This window comes from Amia ocellicauda, chromosome 1, assembly GCF_036373705.1.
Source record: "Amia ocellicauda isolate fAmiCal2 chromosome 1, fAmiCal2.hap1, whole genome shotgun sequence".
Classification (NCBI taxonomy): Eukaryota; Metazoa; Chordata; class Actinopteri; order Amiiformes; family Amiidae; genus Amia; species Amia ocellicauda.
In genome coordinates, this window is record NC_089850.1 from 39,000,876 (window position 1) to 39,025,020 (window position 24,145).

A 24,145-nucleotide genomic window follows, 5' to 3' on the forward strand; every position below is an offset into this window, starting at 1 on the left:
GTAACGCGTTGATTGGTGGCTTCCCTAGCCTGGCGTGACCCGCCCCCTTGGCCACTTCGCATGGTGTACAGCTCCAAACAAACGCAAGGTCAGAAATTGGCAATTTATTCCACTCTGCTTTATCAGTTCAGTAGTTGATTACTCCACAAATCAATACAATTGATATAAAACAGAGTTCAAATAATAATCAAATGCATTAGTCGATAATGTGACTTAAGCGAGGGTAATTGTTAACCAGACGATTTAAGTCTTACAGTAACTGGAAACATAAACGCAGCCTAAGTTACTAAAGTTTCAGTTTTCCGTGATATGTGATGTGAACGTATGCAACTGAACACGCATGGGGCATTGTGTCAGCAGTTAAGGTAAAAATATAAATAAACATTGAACTGCATTTCTTAATTTTACAGCTGTCCGGTGTGTGAGGCTGATTCGCAATGCTGACCGCACTGAGAGGTTGTGCTGCTTTAGCTGACAAACAGCTGTTCAGACAGATTCGTGCAGCACAGCTGTATCCGGTCAGCCACGCCAGACTCTTCCGGACAGCGACCTGCTCACAGGGGGCCGAGCTGCACCCACAGTGGGTAGCCTTGGCAAAGAAGCAGCTCAAAGGCAAAGACCCCGAGGATCTCATATGGCACACGCCTGAAGGCATTCAGATCAAGCCGGTTTTCACTCGGGAAGACTCCGAAAATGTCCCGAATGAACTACCAGGCGTGCATCCTTACACCAGAGGTCCCTACCCCACCATGTATACCTACAGACCATGGACCATCAGACAGTATGCCGGCTTCAGCACTGTGGAGGAAAGTAATAAATTCTACAGAGACAACATCAAAGGTACATGCTTTGAATTGGTGTGTAGATATACTCCACAATAGCAGCTGGTTACTAATCAAAGCCCTTCACAGAGGAGTCTCAGGTTGATTTGATTACATACATTGAAAAGAAATGCCCTGGAGAAGGGCGTCTTCTAAGAAATAAATGAACACAAATTCTTATTGTATGACTAAATACATTCAAACGCCCTGAAGGTGTAGCCAAACTCCACTCAGGGTTATGAAATTTGAGAAAATATTTGACCACAAACCATGAATCCTGAACATTCAGGATGTTGATTCTCCTTTTTTGTTTGTTGATCAAATACTGGCTCACAGGGTCTGTACTCTAAGTAAACCTTGTTTGAGAGCTATTATGCATTTTTTTTTCTATTGTTGGCCCTCAAACATAATGAAATGAAAGACATAGAGGAGCCTCATTAATTTAAAATAAAATTTAACCATAGTAAGGGGAAAAAAAAACATATTTTTCTTTAGTAATGACAAAAACAATACTTCTGAAACCCAAACATGACATGCATCACAAAATATCTGTCCCCTTTTCATTTCAATTATGTGTAAGTTGATTCATCTTCCTAATAAGAACAAACTAGTTAGATCTCAATATGAAAAGGAGATTGAAATAGAGCATTGTACATATATATATATATTTTTTTTTAAATGCCAGTTCTTAGTGTTATACATGTGAGATAATGATGCGAAACACTGTCATACAGGGAGGATTTCTACTTGTGCATTAACAAGGCATTTGAAGTTATAATCCAAAAGCACGTTGATTATTAAAAGTCACAATTTTACAGCTGGGCAGCAAGGCTTATCAGTGGCTTTCGACTTGCCCACTCATCGAGGCTACGACTCCGACAACCCCCGTGTACGTGGCGATGTGGGCATGGCTGGTGTTGCTATTGACACCGTGGAAGACACAAAGATGCTGTTCGATGGGATTCCTTTGGAGAAGATGTCTGTTTCCATGACAATGAATGGAGCTGTGATTCCCATCCTGGCCATGTTTATCGTGACTGGAGAGGAGCAGGGCGTCCCTCTGGAGAAACTGACAGGGACCATCCAGAACGACATCCTGAAGGAGTTCATGGTCCGAAACACATACATCTTCCCACCTGAGCCCTCCATGCATGCCATTGCTGACATATTTGCGTATACTTCGAAGGTAATTATGCTTTAAACTTTTCAGCCTCTTTAAAACTTTTGATAAAGGTTGTTTTCCAATACTCACAGTTCTATTCAAACCCAAAACCTCAGGTAGACTAGCATTGTTTTGTTTTTATCCAGAATGAAATTTTGATTTCTGTTAAATTCTGTACAAAATGCATATAGAACTGCTCAGATGGTGTTTTTTTCTGAGGGGTACAGAACAAAGGTAATGCAATAAATATAATCGTACCACTGTGAGTAGTGTGGAAAAATTAAGCGAAAGGAGGTGGTGGTGTTTGTGATGCAATTAGGATACATTTTCACAAAAATATGAATCTGATAACAGAAAAACACGTGAATTAATTTAATTTATTTTCTATCTTAAACAGCACATGCCCAAATTTAACTCAATTTCTATCAGTGGGTACCACTTACAAGAAGCTGGAGCTGATGCCATCCTTGAACTGGCTTACACCTTGGCCAATGGTTTGGAATACTGCAGGACTGGTCTGAAGGCGGGCTTAAGCATTGATGAATTTGCTCCCAGGTAAGATGGGCGGGAGGCTCTAATACATTAATTAATACATTATTTTAATATTAGGCAAACACATTTTGTTGGTAATTCTCGCAACTAACTAATAGAAATAAAACACATTTTGGTGTTAATTTAATTAAAATTGAAATAAGCTAATATCAAAACAGTCAGTTGGGAAAATTTATTCACATATATGAATATGGGTAAGTAACATTTGTGTTTGGTTTTCAGTACCTAGGGTAGATTGAAGCGAATGTAACTTAATTCTGGGATGAACACCTTGTACACAAAACTGATGGGAACGCTTTTCTTTTACAGACTATCTTTCTTTTGGGGCATCGGAATGAACTTCTACATGGAAATCGCCAAGATGAGAGCTGGACGGCGACTGTGGGCTAATTTAATTAAAGAAAAGTTCCAGCCCAGCAACCCAAAGTCTCTCCTGCTGAGAGCACATTGCCAGACATCAGGATGGTCTTTAACAGAACAGGTGAATGAACTGCATACTGCTCTTCTGTTTCTTCTCCTTTTGTTGTTAATCAACGTGCATATAAAGCATACCATATACAGTGAGGGGAAAAAAGTATTTGATCCCCTGCTGATTTTGTACGTTTGCCCACTGACAAAGAAATGATCAGTCTATAATTTTAATGGTAGGTGTATTTTAACAGTGAGAGACAGAATAACAACAAAAAAATCCAGAAAAATGCATTTCAAAAAAGTTATAAATTGATTTGCATGTTAATGAGGGAAATAAGTATTTGACCCCTTCGACTTAGTACTTGGTGGCAAAACCCCAAATGTAATGTAGTATAATTATTAGTAGCCTAGTAGAAGTGGAATATTTATTAGTATATAAAACAGTATTAAATGCACGTAATGTAGTATATCTATTAGTAGTAGTTGAAGTTAAATAAGTATGTATAAGTATAATACAGTATTAAACAAATTTTAGTATAAATATTAGTAATATGTAGTATAATTATTAGTAAACACTTTCGCATAAGTGTACGCTTTTGTACATCGAAGGGAGCACTGAAGTGCTCAAAAAGCCTGAGTAGGCCCCTTCTCGCATTCCCTAAGGGATTGGGACACCCCTTTAAATGGCCACCGTAGTACTTCCACCCGAATAGGGAATGAGGGAGCAAGTGTGCGATTTGGGATGCAGCCCTCATGGAATGTAAATATATAGTACTGTGCAAAGGTTTAAGACAAAGGTGTGAACAAAATGCTGTAAGTAAGAATGCTTTCAAATATAGACTTGCTAATAGATTATATTTATCAATTAACAAAATGCAACAGTGAGTTAACAGAAGAAAAATCTACATCAAATCAATATTTGGTGTGACCACTATTTGCCTTCAAAACAAATTCAATTCTTCTAGGTACACTTGCACACAGTTTTTGAAGGGACTCGGCAAATAGGTTGGCCAGAAAAATGCATTTCAAAAAAGTTATAAATTGATTTGCTTGTTAATGAGGGAAATAAGTATTTGACCCCTTCGACTTAGTACTTGGTGGCAAAACCCTTGTTGGCAATCACAGAGGTCAGACGTTTCTTGTAGTTGGCCACCAGGTTTGCACACATCTCAGGAGGGATTTTGTCCCACTCCTCTTTGCAGATCCTCTCCAAGTCATTAAGGTTTCGAGGCTGACGTTTGGCAACTCGAACCTTCAGCTCCCTCCAGATTTTCTATGGGATTAAGGTCTGGAGACTGGCTAGGCCACTCCAGGACCTTAATGTGCTTCTTCTTGAGCCACTCCTTTGTTGCCTTGGCTGTGTGTTTTGGGTCATTGTCATGCTGGAATACCCATCCACGACCCATTTTCAATGCCCTGGCTGAGGGAAGGAGTTTCTCACCCAAGATTTGATGGTACATGGCCCCTGTCCATCGTCCCTTTGATGCGGTGCAGTTGTCCTGTCCCCTTAGCAGAAAAACACCCCCAAAGCATAATGTTTCCACCTCCATGTTTGACGGTGGGGATGGTGTTCTTGGGGTCATTCCTCCTCCTCCAAACACGGCGAGTTGAGTTGATGCCAAAGAGCTCGATTTTGGTCTCATCTGACCACAACACTTTCACCCAGTTCTCCTCTGAATCATTCAGATGTTCATTGGCAAACTTCAGACGGGCCTGTACATGTGCTTTCTTGAGCAGGGGGACCTTGCAGGCGCTGCAGGATTTCAGTCCTTCACGGCGTAGTATGTTACCAATTGTTTTCTTGGTGACTATGGTCCCAGCTGCCTTGAGATCATTAACAAGATCCTCCCGTGTAGTTCTGGGCTGATTCCTCACCGTTCTCATGATCATTGAAACTCCACGAGGTGAGATCTTGCATGGAGCCCCAGACCGAGGGAGACTGACAGTGATTTTGTGTTTCTTCCATTTGCGAATAATCGCACCAACTGTTGTCACCTTCTCAACAAGCTGCTTGGCGATGGTCTTGTAGCCCATTCCAGCCTTGTGTAGGTCTACAATCTTGTCCCTGACATCCTTGGACAGCTCTTTGGTCTTGGCCATGGTGGAGAGTTTGGAATCTGATTGATTGATTGCTTCTGTGGACAGGTGTCTTTTATACAGGTAACGAGCTGAGATTAGGAGCACTCCCTTTAAGAGAGTGCTCCTAATCTCAGCTCGTTACCTGTATAAAAGACACCTGGGAGCCAGAAATCTTGCTGATTGATAGGGGATCAAATACTTATTTCCCTCATTAACATGCAAATCAATGTATAACTTTTTTGAAATGCGTTTTTCTGGACTGTTTTTTGTTGTTATTTTGTCTCTCACTGTTAAAATACACCTACCATTAAAATTATAGACTGATCATTTCTTTGTCAGTGGGCAAACGTACAAAATCAGCAGGGGATCAAATACTTTTTTCCCTCACTGTATCAAAAGCATTAATAAACTTAATTATTTGCTTTCTCATACTACTATTATTGACCTGAATATTGCTTTGTCACAAATATCAATTAATTATGTGCTACTTTGTATAATTATTAGCAGTGGTGTTAGTAGTATTACATATATTATTTAAAAGGGAAATATTTACTTTATTTGATTGCTGATTTCCTGTTGGTTTGTCTCATTCCAGGATCCGTACAACAACATCATCCGCACAGTGATTGAAGGCATGGCGGCAGTATTCGGAGGCACGCAGTCCCTGCACACCAACTCGTTCGACGAGGCTCTGGGTCTGCCCACAGTCAAGAGCGCCCGCATCGCCCGCAACACCCAGATCATCATCCAGGAGGAGTCTGGCATCCCCAAAGTGGCTGACCCATGGGGGGGGTCTTACATGATGGAGTCTCTCACTAACGATGTCTACAACGCTGCTCTCAAAGTAAGGTCTGCAACCTGACTGCGTGTATTCAGGCGGGCCCTGGTTAACAGTCATCGTATTTTAGCCCTCTGCTTTTTAACACTAAAGCAAAATCCATATATATATATATATATATATGCAGTTAGTGTGTGTATATATAGTCATGTGTCTTCTGGAAGTAATTTAACAAATACAATGTTGAACTTCCTGTTCATATAGCTTATTTATTTTATTTATAATTATTTATTTATAAACAAATTTAGTTTTTACTTCTCCTCAGTGAACGCTACAGTTTTTAAACTAATTGGGAAAACAATATGTCATCTCAAAATAAAGCTGTTAGACAATTAACTCACGTAGCCTGTGGGCCTGCATGGCTTCTTCCCTGCAGTTCATCAACGAGATTGAAGAAATGGGAGGCATGGCACAGGCGGTGGCCGAGGGAATCCCCAAACTGCGCATCGAAGAGTGTGCCGCCCGCAGACAGGCTCGCATCGACTCAGGTACGGCAGACTGCCTGTCGCTCTGTCACTCACTGCCATGGCTGACAGCCAGCCCTTCCCTCAGACGTTCATTCCTGCACTGTTGTTTTCACACTCTTCGCAAGGAAATAACAGCCATATAAATTCATCATATAAATTATAGGCAAAAAAAATTGTAATTCAAAATGTTGTATGTTAATGTAATAACACATCATCATGTTGAATTCTAGTCAAAGCTATTCTAATAGAAATTAACAATGGTAAATGTTGGGTGCATACGTCAGTCAGTCTTATTTTTAAGTCAAGTTTACTACATTCACAGGTTTCCTCCTTCAAAAAACACATCACTGAATTGACTTGACTTTTCTGTTTATCAGATTTTTCCTGCTGCTTTAAACACCGATAAAATTATTAATCTTGACCGAAGGCAGTAATGGTTTGTAAGCCTACTTGTCCCCCATGTTGACAGAATAATTTGTTAGCCATCTATAATTATTTGGACAGCTCCACTGCATATGCACCATTTATAGTTTTTACAAGTGGTAAACACCAGACCAATTAACAATGTATGACAGATATGTAAGGTGTGGTAATGTGTCAGAAAACACCTTCTTGCTTCTATGAACAACATACTAATTAATTTTCAATCATTTTCAACTTGAGTTGATTCATTGATTGAAGCTATTTAAAATCTTCATTCCAAGTAAATATGTTTGTTGTTCATGCATTTACAGATAACAGGTATTTATTTGAAACTATCTTTCTAAGTTTTGGAGTGATTTGTGGCTTTAGGAGTTTTTTATGTTTATCTTTTTGTGCTTGGTTGTTGGTATTCCATATATTTCTATGGGGACCTAAGACCCAGGCCTAGACCAAATTAAAAACTTCAAACTCACCACGAATCACAAATTACAAACTTGTAGCCTATCAGGGTTTATGTTATTGTCAGAAACCACTTTCTCCTACATATTAATTATAATGCCATAGGATACAGGTGTGAAATGTCTGATTCGTTGGTCGGACTACGTGTTGATTTGGTTTTGGCTCCAAGTAACACTAGCCTTTGTGAAGCATAGTTATAAAGGGTTACAATCTCTTAATCTCTGAACTTTATGAAACGGCCCCTAAAATGTTAAATAATTCATTGCTGGTGATAAAGGTAGACTTCATATCAGCAGAAAACCTGGAAGCTTCCTCTCTGTAGTAAAACTAAATTATTCAGAACACAACCAGATCTGTGTAGTGCTGTAAGATTTTGGTCTGATTCACAGACCCTCTAACCGTGTAATGTCAGGTAAAGATTGCAAGCCAAATTATAATTTAGAGATATTAAATATTTAAAGATATCTGTAAAAGTATATTTAGAGATATCGAAATGATTTGCAGATATATTTAAATGATCTTTATATGATTTAAAGGTATCTTGAAAAAATGTAAAAGACAGTTTGGAAGATCTGTTGAGCCAAATTAACACTTAGAGATATCTGCAAATCATTTAGAGATATTGGCAAATCATGTAGAGATATCTTTAAAAAGCACCTTAATTAGATATCTGTAACTGATTTAAAGATATCTTGAAATGCATTTTGAGATATCTCTAAGTGATAATTTGGCTTGCCATAGGTAAATGTTTCATTTACAGTCAGGGAGAAAAGATAATAGCGAAGTAGTTTCAAATGTTTTTTTTCTAGCAGTTTGGAGCATGATCTGGAACAAGCAAAGTGCTGTGTTTAATGTCATTGTTTTTGTATGGCCCTAATCTTCTGACTCATGTAAAGTGCTTTGAGGGTGTCATTTGTATTAAGGATTCAATAAATTATTTGCAGTAATTGTGTACCTAGTGTTCAGTTTCTGTTTGATTGCATTTGTTTGTGCGTAGATTATTTGCCCTCTGTAGTCTTCCAGAGACATTGTTTTTTCTGGGTTGAAAAAATATATCTGCATTACGTGGCAAGCTTGGCATTAATAAAACTGTATGTGATGTAATGAGACAGTTCTGCCAATATAAACTGCTCCTATAAACCTTCTGTTAATATGTTTCACTGACATATATCTGAGTTTGGCTGAAAAGGCAATATTTCATAAGACAAATATTTTACACTCAGATTTACTATAGTTTGCTTTTTGCTGGATCAGGATATACCTCTTGTTAATGAACCCCTGGTCTTAAACTTCAAGAGATTTCAGTATTTTTCCAGCTATGTTTTGCAGTTTATCTGAACTCCCCCAGGCCGCTGTCACTTGCTTTACTGCCCACCTGATGTTTCTGCAGACCCTCGCCCTCAAAGTCGATCTCTCGAGTGTTTTGTTTTTCCCTCTCCATATTTAAATCTATGTATTTGAAGGTATTACATCTACATGCTCCAAAAACCTTAACTAGTACAAAATCTATTCCTGATTTCTCACTGTAATATTTATTAAATTAATAGCCGCTGCTCACATGTTATATCTGAAAGGCACCATAGACTGTGTTTTACTTATCACAGTTCATGGTTCAATCGGTTACTCTCTTTACCTCCAGGTTCAGAAGTCATTGTAGGGGTAAACAAATATCGTCTGGAGAAAGAAGAATCAGTCGATGTCCTGTCAATCGACAACACTGCTGTGCGCAACAAGCAAATTGAAAAACTGAAGAAGGTAAGAATAATTAGATACTTCATAAAGCACACTAGACATATTTCAATTAATGTATATATTATACAGTTTTCGTATTTTGTTGCTTTAAAGCTTGCAGTCATGACACTTAGAAGTATTTATGTGTGTTATATACACAACCGGATCCACAAATTCAAAGCAAAAACGAGAGAGAATTAATATGAAATAAAAATGGAAAAGAAGAATTCAAACCCTTTGCTGGGTGCAAACTAGAATTAATTAAGGTGCACACAATGACCATAATTAGCCCTCTGTCTGTGTGCAATAATAGAGGTTCTCTTGATTTCTGACTAAAAACACCTGTCTCTGTGAGGTTCCTTGGTCCAGTTCTGAATTTTAAGCAAAGAATCAACAATGAAGACCAAAGACCTTTCAAAGCCGGGGATAAAGTAATTGAAAAGCACAGGTCAGGAGAAGTACAAACAATATTGAAGTCTCTGAATAGGCCTGTTGCTACTCAATCATCGAGAAATTGATGGTGCATTGTACCACTCAGTCACAGTCTTGTTCAGATCAGGCAGTCCCTCCAAACTGAGCAGCCGGGCAAGGAGGAAACTGGTGAGGGATGCCACTATGAAGCCAGTGACAACTTTGAAAGACCTGTAGAGTTGAATGGCTGGGATGGGAGAAAATGGATGGAGCAAAGTATAGGCAAATCTTATAGGAAAAGCTGATCCAGTCTGTTAAAGACTTAACACTGGGGTGAAAATTCACCTTTCAGTGGGACAGTTACCAAAGAACTAAAGACTAAAGCTACACTGGAGTTGCTTAAGAATAAGAAAGTGAATATCCTTGAGTGGCCAAGTCAAAGTCCTGACATGAATCCTATAGAGAAATTCTGGAATGACTTGAAAACTGCTGTACATAACCAATCCCCAAGCAACGTGAGAGAGCTTAACATAAGAAAATAAGAAAGTTTACAAACGAGAGATGACATTCGACCCATCGTGCTCATTTAGTGCCCATTAATATCTAAGAGATCCAAGGATACTATCTAGTCTATTTTTGAATGTTCCCAAGTTTTCAGCTTCAGCCACATCGCTGGGGTGTTTGTTCCAGATTGTGACAACTCTCTGTGTGAAGAAGTGTCTCCTGTTTTCCATCTTGAATGCCTTGAAGCCCAATTTCCATTTGCGTCCCCGGGTCCGTATGTCCCTGCTGATCTGGAAAAGCTCCTCTGGTTTGATGTGGTTGATGCCCTTCATGATTTTGAAGACTTGAGCAAATCTCCCATTGGCACAGATTGCACCAAGAAGGTGTGCAGAGTTGGTAGAGACTTACCAAATAGTTATTGTGGCTATAATTGCTGCCAAAGGTGGTTCCACCAAAATTTAGTTGACAGATCTGAGTACGTATGCATTCAGCAAATTTCTGTTTTTTCTTTTCAGTTCCTGTTGACTAAATATTTCCCTAGAAGTCTTCAGTTTGACCATTTAAGTTTTGGAAAAAAACACAAAACAAAAATATAACTACTCAAAACTGAGATATGATTGATAAAAATCAAAGTTAAAACAATTAATACTAGAACAGCATATTTACATTGAATGGAAACATAAAAATGTGATATTCAGCATTCATCTCATTCAGTTAAGAAATTAGTCTTGTTGATTTATCTGATGTTGACAGCAATGTTTTAAAAGCAGGCTATTCTCAGGCATCACTGGAAATGTCCAGGGACAAGAGATGTTCGTAAGCTTAAGGGTGAACTTGTGCAGTACCTGCCTAAAAGGCTCTGATATGTTAAGTGTTCCTTACTTATCCATGAGAGGATTGTTTTACAGATTTGTAAGGGCACTGGTGTATAGCAGGCAATTCATTGTAAACAATCAGTAGCCGGAACCACAAATGTGGTCTCCCAGCTAGCTTGTTGACCTGTAGTTTGGGTCCATTAAGGACGAAAACCATCTACAGATTTCCTCTGAACCACAGCAGACAGAACTAATTGAATGCTGTGATATTCTCCTGCCCAACACTCCTGTCGATATGAACACCATGTGTTGGTTTGAAGTTCAGCTCTGTCTCCTTCACTGCCTCCTACAGGTTCGAGCGAGCAGAAACAATGAGGCTGCACAGAAGTGCCTGTCTGCGATTGGGGAGTGTGCCAAGACCAGACAGGGTAATCTGCTGGAGCTGGCAGTGGAGGCGGCCAGGGCAAGGTTGGTGAAGAGTGTAGCTCTATCTGTGCTACTTTATACACCTTTCTTTGGCTCATTGGCCCGAGTATTCACAAAATTATTTTCTTCTTGAACTGCAGGGCTTTTTAATCTGTAAAACGGAAAATACATCCATGTTTTGACTTTTATATGTATAATCATATGACTGTCATTAATCCGCTTTTGTTTACATCATTAATGATGGATTGGTGTGTTTATAGGAATGTCCCCGTGTATTCCCTTCCACAGTGGAGTATTTTGATCCATATGATCTTGAAGATTGCTCAGCTTTAATAATGTCCTTCTGTAAATTTGTATTTGCGAATTGGTACTGCTATTCATATGTGTCTATCCTGCTGAGGAATCACTGGAATAATCTTATTTTTTAAGTTTTATTAAATGGCTGCTTTGAACATGAGAATTCCTCAGAAGTTGTCCAAAGGGCAAGGGCTAAATTCTGAGAACTGAAAGGGTGATATCAGGATTCATGAACCCAAACAAGTAGAGGGATAGTTTATGTATATTTAACATATTGATTGACTTCTGTATGATAACATTTGACAATGGTTCCTTTTTTAGTAAAGCATTTAATTTGATCTTGAACTGCTTCTTCTCAAGAGCTTTACCATCCATGAAATGGATTAGATAAACTGAAACCTCCACGGGAAGACGAATAGAACATTAAACAGACTATGGAATTAATTTAGCAAGGCGACAAAGATGTTTACAATGCATACATAGATGTTTGAAAAGTATTAATGTCTGCCTAGTCAATTAGGTTTTGGAATATTGAATTATATCAATAAAGGAAATTATATGCTTTTATTGAAATTATCTTCAAAATACCATGTAACTGATGTAATGTATTTTAAATGCATTCAAGGAACACTGATTGATTTTTGACAAGCACTATTGGTGGCTGAAAATTATGCAAATCTTTAGTTCTAATATTAAAAGTTTTCTGTGTGTTTTTTATATGTATAATTCATAAATGTATCATAGATTTCAATCTTAACTTTCCTAATAAAAAAAATTAACATATAGCAAATGTATTCAAAAGTTTGTGCAACCATTTAGACAATTCCATAAATCAGCTAAAGACGATGAAGGCATTGGCGGCTCTACTAAGCAATGACAACTAAGAAATGCCACAGGCAGAAGTATGTAAAATGGCAGAATTAGTGCAGAATTTATTGTTGACATGTTTCTGTCGGCGAGTTGGGTGATTGATTTGTACATAACACTGTTTTAAATTGTTTTGCCTTCAGATGCTCAGTTGGAGAGATCACTGATGCAATGAAGGCAGTGTTTGGTGAGCACAAAGCCAGTACCCGAATGGTGAGTGGAGCTTACCGCAGTGAGTTTGGAGAGAACCAGGAAATCATTGAAGCTAACAACAGGTAAGGGGTATGAGAGAAAAGGGTCAGAAGTTAATACCAAACACTGGCATTCCAATGGCAAGTTCTTTTTTGCACTTAATGGCTAAATCAAGAACTAAACAAATGCACATGTGATCGGTCTAGCATAGGATAACACTTAAATTGAAAGGGAACACAAAAGTCCCGACTGCTGTAATCCACATGTCTCAAAACACTATTCTTTATAGCTAATATTTAGGTTTCTTTGTTCCCTCATATGAAAACCACAAAATGGCATTTTCGTTCCCCTTGACCTGCCCTCTCACTACTACAGGGATAAGTGTTAACTAATCTGGGAGGCCTGGGAACAAATAACAATACGTAGGGATGGTGTATGAGTCAAAAGACAGCCATTTCCAAAACTAATAACATTACAATTGGACTTGGTGATTCCACTTCAAAGTGTTTCTTTAAACAGACTGATGTGTAGTTTACATGGAAAATGTGAGGCCTCCAGTATCACAAGAACGTGAATGGGAGGAATGTGTACATTTGCTAACAGGCTGGTCTGTCTAACAGGCTTGAGTGTCTAGTCACTTTGAAAACTGAAAAATAATGTTTAACATATAGCAACCCTGTGTCAGATAATTCTTTGTCTAACCAGAGGGAGGTTTAAAAGGGCTGGACCCAATCTAAACTTTGACCACCAGCGAATCTCAAGGTACAAACCTGTAGCCTAATGAGTTTTAATGTATTGTTAGAAGCCACTTTCTACTACTTCTAAATCATAATGCGATGGGGTACAAGTTTGTAATTAACATTTTGCAGGTAGGTCAGAGTTTTGATTTGGTCTGGCCCTAGATCTTCTTTACAGTAAACTTTGCGAATAATTGTAGAAATCATAGCCTGTTTAATTCACCCACTGGTCATACGATTTTATTATGTAGCTTTTTTGTTGTTGTTTTGTAGCTGTGATTTAAGCTGCACTGCCATGAGAGTACAAAAATACAAAAAAGGCAAATCAATTAGGAAGGGATGTTTTCCTGCTCCAGAGCCTGATCTGTTGATTATTAAGAATCTCATCTTGTTTACAGGGTAATCCAGTTCAAAAAGCATGAGGGACGAAATCCCAGGTTATTAGTTGCCAAAATGGGACAAGACGGACATGATAGAGGAGCCAAAGTGATTGCTACTGGCTTTGCTGATTTAGGATTTGATGTAGATATTGGACCTCTGTTCCAGGTACGTTTGTTTGGGCCACTCTACTACTTTATCATACTACTTTTTTGAGTGGAGTTTCAGAGAAAGTGTATAATTGTCTACAAATGAGATATTTCGATTTCACAAATCAGATTTATTTTCTTGTGTACACATCGTCTAATGACTGCATTATTTATGCTGGATGAGCTATTTGGGAAGAGAGAGTGGCCATCCTTCCAGCAATCAGATAATACTAATAATAAAACAGTAAAACAGCACAACGTTAATTTTGAACAATTTGTTACGTTCTGTCTGGGTTTTGAAGTAATTCATTTTCAAAACATCCCACTTTATAGATAGTTTTTTCTGCTTTAATTAAATAATTCAACAAAAGGACACCTCTGTAAAATAATGTTTTTTTGTTTTTCTTATAAGCACTTTTGATGCAGACACTAATATTGTAAAGGTTTTGCACTTTGTTCAGTGTTAATCAGGAAAATATATAATTAGACACTCATATGAATTCATTAAAGATGATTCTGAACAAGTCTGAATTTTCTGTTTTTGATTACAAATTTAAATGTGCTGCCTCCATCTTATGGAGGTTTCTGAAGGGCTTCTGTAAATTCATGAGGTCACTCTTAAGAACATAAGAAAGTTTACAAACGAGAGGAGGTCATTCAACTCATTGTGCTCGTTTGGTGTCCATTAGTAACTAAGTGATCCAAGGAACCTATCCAGTATATTTTTAAATGTTCCCAAATTTTCAGCATCTACCACATTGCTGGGGAGTTTGTTCCAGATTGTGAAAACTCTGTGTTTGAAGAAGTGTCTCCTGTTTTCTGTCTTGAATGCCTTGAAGGCCAATTTCCATTTCTGTCCCCGGGTGCATGTCTCGGCTGATCTGGAAAAGCTCCTCTGGTTTGATGTGGTCGATGCCTTCCATGATTTTGAAGACTTGAATCAAATCCCCACGTAGTCTCTATTCCAGGGTGAAAAGGTTCAGTTCCCTCAGTCTCTCCGAATAGGACATTACCTTCAAACCTGGAATATGTCTGGTTGCTCTCTTATGAACTAAATTCTACACTTTTGACAATATACCTTAGCATTTTGTTGGCCTCTTTTATTCCTTCCCTACATTGTTTGGATGGGGAAAGTGAGGAGTCCACATAAACTCCTAGGTCTTTTTCATGCATTACTTCTTCCAGTTCTATTCCTCCCATAGTGTAATTATAGTGGACATTTGTATTGCCTGCATGCAATACAACTGAATATTATCTAAGTCCCTTTGAATAACCTGTGCTATCGATATTGTATGTGCTGAGCCACCTATTTTAGTATCATCTGCAAATTTGACAAGTTTGCTAAATATCCCAGAGTACAGATCATTAAAATAGATTAGAAAAAGCACAGGCTCTAATACTGCTCCCTGTGGAACTCCACTAACAACCTCACTCCAGTGAAAATGGAAATGGGGGGGTGGGGGGATACTTGGCCTGATTAGGAATACAAAATCCCAGAAAATATTGACAAGTATGACATATTCTGGAACCAGACAGTCTACTGATCAAAACAAGATCATCCACGTTTTGGTAGAAGCAACACACACCCGTAGAGAGCTCAGAATGTCAAGATGGAAAACAAAAATTTTACGTAATTGGATCTGAACTTCTCTGTGTTTGATAGAACATCAAATACTGGATTAATAGTTAGGTTGTTCTGAATAAAACAAGCCTATTTGCAAAGAATTACAATCGAAACAGAGTGATCTGTGAACGTCTGAATGAGACCCCCCCCACCGGAGCAGACTGCACGTTTATCCCCCAGGCTCTGATTGACGGTGGGTGACATGGAAACTGTGAATCGGATGTGTTTGAGAATGAAATGTGCTGATTGCCAAGAGAATAAGCTTTCAAATTATGTGATTTCTATAAAAACTGGAAAAATGTGGGTGTTCTAAAATCTTTGACCGGTAGTGTATATCTGCTGCTTTATTTATTAATATTTGTTTGCTGATATATCTGTGTAATGTACATATTGTGATATAATAATAATAATAATAATAGACGGGAAGGGTATTAAATCAGAGAGTTATAAGTGTGTACCTTTTTGAAGATGTTTAATAAAAATGTATAGCTGCTTTCCATGAAAGATGATATTCTGTTTTTAATGGATTTTTTTTTTAAGATTATCCCTGTGTCTTCCCTATGTTTGCCTCGAGCTTCATTCTGCATGCACATGACAGTGTCTGTCGCAGCTTGTGCTTTTGAAGAGGTTAGTGAAGGAGAAACGATGCTAAGAATGAATGAGCCTGCTCCATGTTTTGCAGACCCCTCTGGAGGTAGCCCAGCAAGCTGTGGATGCTGATGTTCACTGTGTGGGGGTCAGCACCCTGGCAGCCGGCCACAAAACTCTGGTTCCAGAACTCATCAAAGAGCTGAGGAACCTGAATCGCCCCGATATCCTTGTCATCTGTGGTGGAGTCATTCCTCCCCAGGTAACTTTTATTAATATTATAAATAACTGAACTGTCACAGAGCAGCATTTCAAACATTCCTATACCTCTCATCTTGTGTGTAAATGACATCCCATTAACATAATATATATATATATAGTATTTAAACATTTAGTGTAAAAGTTTTGTTATCTTTTACTAGGATGAAAACACTACAGATTGGGTACTGTTGGTCAGTTACAGCGGATCCTGGACCAAAACATTTTTATGGAGAGATAGGGGATTGATTGTTAAATTTAACAAAAATAAACTAGGGTGCCTCGGCAACACAACTCCAGACAGTAATCCCTGGGGCCCCGTAGGGCCTCACATAGGCCACCCAGGAGCGAAGACCGCAGTCATGCTCTAACTAGGAACTGTCTGCAATCAGCATGTACAAAGTGTGGCTACACAGGTCAACTCTTACAAGACCGGCTGCTCTACTAGTGCAGCTAGGAGCGAGGCCATACTCTACTTGCACAATATATGGCGTGGGCAATCAAACAACTCGTGCACCCTCCACAGATTATCATTGCTGTGGGCCCCTGATCCAACAGAGCGGGGCCACAGACCCACTGAAAATCAGCATAATACACAGCTGAGAAACAACTGTATGTTTAGCGTGGCAGCAGGAACATTAATTCTGCCTCCGCACAGCACAGGAGCATCCTGCTCAACTGAACAGTACAGAGCGGAGAGCTCCACTGTGCCGACAACTTAAGTGTACAAACGAACTATTTACACCGCGGACGCAGGAGCCAGCTCATGCGCCACACATGGAACAGTTTGAGAGACGGGCGGTCCTCCTCCTAGGTGGCAGGTGCAGTTGTGGCAGCGGGCGCAGCAGGAGAAGCCGGCGAGGGGGGCGTGGCTGTCTCCAAGGCTGCATGCCTGGAGGAGGAGACAGAGGGGCTCGGAGAGAGGCGGAGATCCAAGGCTCCGGAGCCCCTGCTGTCACTCGTAGGAGTGCGGAATCGCCGGACGCGTCGGCGGCAGTTGCGGTTGTGTCCTGCATTGGACTGGACCTCTGGGCCGCGTAGCAAGCGCCGCGTATGCCCAAAGGTTTAACCACACCTTGTGTGCCGGGGTTTCTGGGGACACAGGCTGATGCAGGGTTTGTGGTCCGGAGGTGCCGAGGGTGATAGGCCACCAGCCGAAGCGGGGCCTGAAACCAAGGCCTGCACGGACGTGGAGCAAAGCAGAGCTCGCTCCCAGCAAGCTGAGAGAGTGAGATCTCCTACAGGCACAGCCGCGGGCTGTAGTGTGGGCGCAAGCTGGTGGAGGAGCCCCTCAAGCGGGCAAGATCTCTAACAACACACCGAGGATTAGGCCGGGCAGCCGGGCCATGGATTTTCCTGACCTGTGGACAAAAAAGAACACAGTAAGCAGTCGGAATATATAATGCACTATATAGACACGACTGTTTATTTTTAAAAGCTGTTTATTTTTAAAACTGAAATCACAGCTGGAGCCCCAGTACGCAGACTATCAAATAACTAACACGGTGGTGAAGATGTTGGTAAACAACATAGCCGTGAAGCCAGCCAAACGCAAAACTCAGAAAATAAGTCTTATGCATGAACAAGACACGGAGAGCTCACTTTCTCAGGTCCAGCGAAATGGCAAAAGAGGACAAACCTGCACAGATGTCACCTTTTTTACAACTGGAAATGGAAGGGAGCTGTTGGAGTGATGTGTGCAGGGGCCAATGGCAGCTTTGATAGAGTTATGTTTTTGATCGTGTTCCTATGGAAGTGCGTAGAAACCCCCTCCTCCTTGGGCAGTGCTTCCAACTTATCCAAGGCGACTTACAAAATATAAGCGCAATACAAAGTGCAAAAATACAGTGCAGTTCAAGGCATAAAACATATTACTAATTCCAATTTATATAATACAGTGCAATTCAAAGCATAATGCATTTAACAAATTCAAATTTACACAGTGTATACGATATATGGGGTCTTACATCCTGGATTGTAAAAGCTGAGGGGATGAGAGGGTCAGAAGAGGGAAAAGACGGGAAGATCTGTGCATCATCTACGTAGAAGTGGTAGGAGAAACCAAGGGATGCGATGAGGGGGCCCAGGGAGTGCGTGTAGAGAGAGAACAGGAGGGGGCCCAGGATGGAGCCTTGGGGTTCGCCTTTGAGGAGAGGTTGGGGGGTGGATGAGGAACCTCGCCATGTCACTTGATAGGTCCAGTCGTTGAGGTAGGAGTAGAACCAGGCGAGAGCAGTTCCAGAGATTCCAAGGTCAGTGAGGCAGGAGAGGAGGATGGAGTGATCGATGGTGTAAAATGCTGCGGAGAGATCAAGGAGCATGAGGACTGAGGAGAGGGAGGCCGCCCGAGCACAGCTGAGGGAGTCAGTGACTGCCAGGAGAGCAGTCTCAGTTGGTTGAGCTGTGGAAGCCGGATTGCATAGGATCCAGGAGTGAGTGATGGGAAACAAATGCAGAGAGCTGACGGTGGACAGCACGCTCAAGGGTCTTAGAGAGGAAGGGGAGTAGGGAGACAGGGTGGTAGTTCTGAGGAGATGTGGGGTCAAGGGTAGGTTTCTTGAGGAGTGGGATGACAGCAGCTTGTTTAAATGCAGAGGGGAAACAGCCAGAGAGGAGGGAGGAGATGAAAGGGAGTAGATCAGGAGCAGTTGCTTGGAGGAGGCGAGTAGAGAGAGGGTCCAGGGCACGTTGTAGGTTTCTGACCTAGGAGGAGAGAGGAAAGTTCAGGCAAGTAAGTTACACTTACCCAGAAACCCCAGCTCTGCGTCGCTATGCTGAGATGCATACGCGTACCTACGCAGAAGTATAAATTGGCCTTGAGTGGGGGGAGACGGGGAGAGAGAGAAGTTAAAAGAGTGAAGGAGAAGAAGAAATCTGGGTGGGAGGGTTTGGAGAGGTGAATGTTGATGTCTCCCAGGAAGATGGTAGGTGAGGTTAGTGAGGGGAGGGAGGAGAGAAGAAAGTGGAGTTCATTCTGGAAGTAGGCAAGTGGACCGGGAGGACGGTAGAGAACTAGAAGGAAGAGGTAAGAGGGAGAGGTGAGTTCCAATGCATGGAATTCAAAGCTGTTGGTCATGATAGAGGAGAGAAAGGGGGGACAAAGAAGGGGAGAGCAGGAACCCTGTTCCTCCTCCCTGCATGGTAAGATGGGGGGAGTTTGACAGGACAAACAGAGAGAATAGGGCAGCATGGGTGGTTGAGTTCTCAGGGGAGATCCATGTCTCGTGAGAGCGAGGAAATCCAGAGAGTGTTATATTAACTTATGTGTTATATTTCAACATGAAGAATGAAATGTTGTTTAAAGTGTATTCTTTTTTAAATGATACTACACTATTTATTGTTCACGTATAGTATATTCTATGGCAGGCATATAATATTATACTACTCTTGCTGTAGACATATTTCTGAAAATGAAGAAAGAGAATATTAAGTTGTACAAATTGTCAGAAATGGTCAGTGCCAAATAACTATTTCTTAATTTGATACCTGTCATCTTTTTTGCTCTTCTGATCTTTGACTAAATTGTTCTTCAAGCAGTCTCATATATAAGTGATTTATGTATTTTAATTGTTTTTTTTTTACTGTACCATGGTTTCTGTTTTGGTACTTACATATTGTTGTGAGGTAATCTGGGTTGATTGATCGATCCATTAATTTGGTGGCAGTTTGGGACTGAATGAAGATGTTTCACAGTTCAGTTTAAGAGCATTGAATGTCATCATGATTATAGTGAATGCTGTGATTATTGTCTAAAAATAGGCTGCCTGCTCGGCATGTTGCCTAGCATGGTGGAAAAACTGTCTCTTGTCCTCCTGCTGTTATTCATTCCAGAGACTCAAATTACACTTCATATAGTGACTGCATGTGATACATTTCGTTGTACTTCTCTTGTTTTTGTCAATTGAAAACATTGTAGTACATATCTTTTGCATGGAGCTGAATTTTGAATGATTCAGTAATATTACATTATTAAGGTGCAGCTGTTGTCTAAGCAAGGGAGTAGTGGTGTAGGTACCTGGTCAAATCTCAAAAACAAGTCTGAAAGTGAAGTAGCAGTTTAAAACCCACCCAGTGTCTTTGTATTATTATTTACAGAAAAATCTTTTTTTCAGCAATCTTATCTAACACTGAAGATCTTGCTAAATTGCTTCCTTAAGTCTAAATCCAGGATGTGGAGCTGTTTTAGACCACATAATGGTGTATATGTCTTCTCCTCCAAATATATCTTTGTCTTTTAGCTTTTTACCCAAAAGTATTTTATGTGCTTTATAGTTCACCTCCTGCTACATAAATCAACCACCCCCCCAAACCCCAGAACTGAGAGCAAAGGGCAACTTTCTTACAGAGCTTGATTGCAAACACTCAGCCGATTAACCCATTGATTAGGCAATCCCCCAGAGGCCTGCTCTGGTGATCAATAAAACTATTTCAGCCCTGTCTGATGTCTTGCGTCCAGGCCAAAAATCAAACCTCCTGTGTCCCATTAAGTATTTTATTATTTATTCAATTTTCTCAGACTTGAAGTTTCTTAGATAAGAGGTGGTTTTCTGGGGTTAATTATATCCACGGACTTTACATTTGTACTGATTTTTTTTTTATTCTTATTTTTTTTTTTTTTTTTTCTTTTCTTCTACTGTTTTCAGTGTGGGCTTGAACTGTACTTACTCATGTGTTCATGTGTTAAAATTATTTTCACATAAAAAAGATAAGTAGTAATATATAGAACAGGCAAAAGTAGCAGGGACCTTTAATTTCACACCCTCGTACTTCAATCTGAAAGGCTTTTTGCAGAAGCTGTCAAACCCACTTGGGAACAATAATTATGAAGCCTTTGATCAGAAACCATCCCTTTCCATTACATTGTATTATCTCTTTTCTTTGTTGAAGTATTTAGGCTTACATTAATCTAGGTACCCCTGTAAAAAAACAAAAGAAACAAGGTCTATAGAAGGCTTTGGCTTTCCTTTGCTTGTAATTAAAAACATGGTCTGTCTATTCATATACCTAATGAAAATAACTTTTTATTGCTTCCTCATGCATTAATGCTGTTCTTCCATGTTCTGGAAATTCCATTCACTCATAGTGATGGAGGCAACTAATTGATTAATACATTTTATCTGAATCCTAGATTTTCTAATATAACATAGCTAGCTCTTCTGATACATTCACCAGGCTTTATGATTACAGAGGCCAGTAATTCCTTTACAAAAATGCCAATATATTAAAGCATAAGATACAATTCTGTATGCAGTGCAGAGGTAAGAATCCAGTCCATATTAAGAATCAAATTTGGTGATTAACATGGACTAACATTCTGTAACGGCATTGTTAGTGCTTTATTTAAAAGCTAGGAATAAATGTGTCTGATTTTAGTATTCACAGATAAACCTATTTATCCTAAGAAATAGATCAGTGTTATTCTAAAATAAATTAGATTTCATTGTTTCATATCTAAAGAAGAAAAACAAAAACAGATATGTATTTTTTTTTTTAAACAAAGCATCAGCATAACCTGAGGAAATTGTGTGATTGTTTTATTTTACTTTGCTGCATGCACAAACCTGCTTTATTATTTGTATTATATTTCTGAACAACACACACACAGCTGGGCAGTTAGGCATGTATCCTCTTTACTAGGAGAGCTGTGTAATGAGTGATGCGAGTCTGGTCGAGTAGCTCAGTAGCCTTCACGCACGAAACCACATAATGTTTTTTACGAATATTCGAATACTCAAAATAAAAAAGGATTATTATTCGAATAGTAAAAACCTTTCAAATGCCCATCCCTTTCCATGCTGATAAATTCTGCTCTGTGTGTCTGTCTGTGTTTGATTTGTCTTGTGGATGTTCATTTGTGTAATGTGCCAATGCACTCTAAAGCACTGTTGCTCTCTGAAACACCCAACTATCTCCTCTTCTCTTTTCTCTACCCGAAACAGTACCTTGCAAGTTCTATGCTAATCAAACTATGCATATATGCTCAAGTACTGTTTATCTGTGATGTGCGTTATTATTTTATTTTCTATACAGTTACTGCATATGTACACATGTATTTCTAAATCTGTAATATGCTAATATGTTCTATATTATTACTGCATATTTGCACATGCATTGTCTCTATTTAATGCATATTTGCATGAGTATTGTTGACTCTGTGACATACTATCGCCTACTATGGTTCTATTTTTTTTTTTTTAGTTTTTCAGCATAAACTGCAATAAATACTTTTTTCTTTATCAATTATTTGTCATATCTCTGCCAGTGTGTACCAAACAATTCAAGTATAAGGGTTGTTTTATGGGGGTTTTGTATGGTATGTTTTTTTTTTTTTTTTCCTACAATGTCCTACGTAGCAGGGTTTTATGACCTTATTTGATTCAGTGGATTTAATATGCTCACCTGGTGCCCAACATTGTTTTAAAATTAAACAACGAGTACTGATTTCACACAGGCTTTCTCTTACAGAGGCTGTAGTGAATTTTCATAATGAATAACAGCTGAGGGGCCACTTCACTGCAGCACTTTAAACTCAATTGATCCCAGGGTTAATTTCAGTGCTGAATAAAAAATAAGAATAAAAAATGCCCAGAGGCTGTCTCTTTGTGGTCTGACACATTTCCTGTGAACCTTGGACTTGCGGTGTCAAAATTACCTGTTCTTTTGTATTTTTCCACAGGACTATGACTTCTTGTTCAAAGAGGGAGTCAGCAGTGTCTTCGGTCCAGGAACTAGAATCCCACAAGCAGCTGTGGAGGTTATAAACAACATCGAGAAACACCTGGAGAAGAACCGATCAGCAATGTAAGCAGAAACGGAAAAGAGATTATCATCTTTTTTTTTTTTTCTCATGTATCATAAAATAACCATGTAGATAATTTTGAAACTTGTCCTGCCATATGAAGATTCTGCAATATGTCATTTCTGTTCACAGGGTCATTTAAAATCTTTCTGGCTTATTTTTTAAACATAACCATAATGTAATTCTGGATGTGATTAATCTCTTAAAAGGGTGAACAAATATTTTGCATTTGATTTCACTGGCATTGTAAGTGCAAAAATATACATTTGTGTGGAATTGACTTCTTTTCACATTAAAACATAATTGTACATCATGTTTCTGCTTGGCCTTTTGATTTCTGTGCTGAGATAATGCTGATGAGCATGAAAGCCTGTGGCCTGTTTGCACAAAACACCTTAAGTATTGAAAGCAGCATCTATTCCATTACTAAGCATTTGGACTTCAAAGTACTTGGTGCAACGCCCTTAGGAAACACTTAATAGGAAACTGTTGGGGAAACATGACTTAATTTGTTTTGTGCGGCTGGTTACTGTGCTGCTGGCACATCATCCTTGGGTGAAGGCAGGCTGGTGACAGGAGAGGCTCCTCCCTCGGGGACTCTGACGGCTCCAGCCAGGGTGACCAGGTGCGCCTCCGCTGGGCTCCCCTCAGCAGCACATGCACACCAACGTCCCCCCACAAAAAATTCAGGGGGTTGGGTCTCATGCTCCTCCCTTCCGGACATGGGAAGCCCTAGGGCAACAGCAACAGCCCCTCCCCCTCTGACGTGCACTAGTCCTCTAGTGGGATAGATAGTCCACCTAGAGGCTCAGAGCAGTACTGGAGTTTTATCTTATTTTTTTGGGTGTTTTGTTAAAAAAAAATAAAGAATGGGCAAAAGGAACAGGCAGCGGAAGCAGCAACAGCAGATGTATGGGGCGCCCGTCCTAGTTTTTTGAAAGACAGGGATATTCTATTTTCCTCTCGATAATTGAGACTTGTCATGCCACCACGGCTCGACAACTCTGTAACCTCCCCATCAACGCCATTTCAGGTTATTCACTGGACTGTTTAAATGTCAGTACAAACTGGAAAAATGGGGGTGTTCTAAAACCTTTGACCAGTAGTGTATTGTTATAGAAAAGGCCTGCTTTTCCCTTTAAGAGAAATACTTAATA

General features: G+C 39.7%; 1 protein-coding gene across 1 annotated transcript; it reads left to right on the forward strand.

Moving 5' to 3' along the window:
* The first annotated feature begins 14 nt into the window (after nt 1-14).
* On the forward strand, nt 15-23,301 carry mmut (methylmalonyl CoA mutase). Its single transcript, XM_066704234.1, has 13 exons — nt 15-88; nt 411-840; nt 1,640-2,007; nt 2,381-2,538; nt 2,845-3,016; nt 5,621-5,869; nt 6,240-6,351; nt 8,852-8,967; nt 11,026-11,141; nt 12,407-12,538; nt 13,591-13,738; nt 16,026-16,193; nt 22,866-23,301. The coding sequence occupies exons 2-13, from the start codon at nt 438-440 to the stop codon at nt 22,992-22,994; spliced, it is 2,271 nt and encodes a 756-aa protein (XP_066560331.1). The 5' UTR covers nt 15-88; nt 411-437; the 3' UTR covers nt 22,995-23,301.
* Nucleotides 23,302-24,145: the final 844 nt, after the last annotated feature.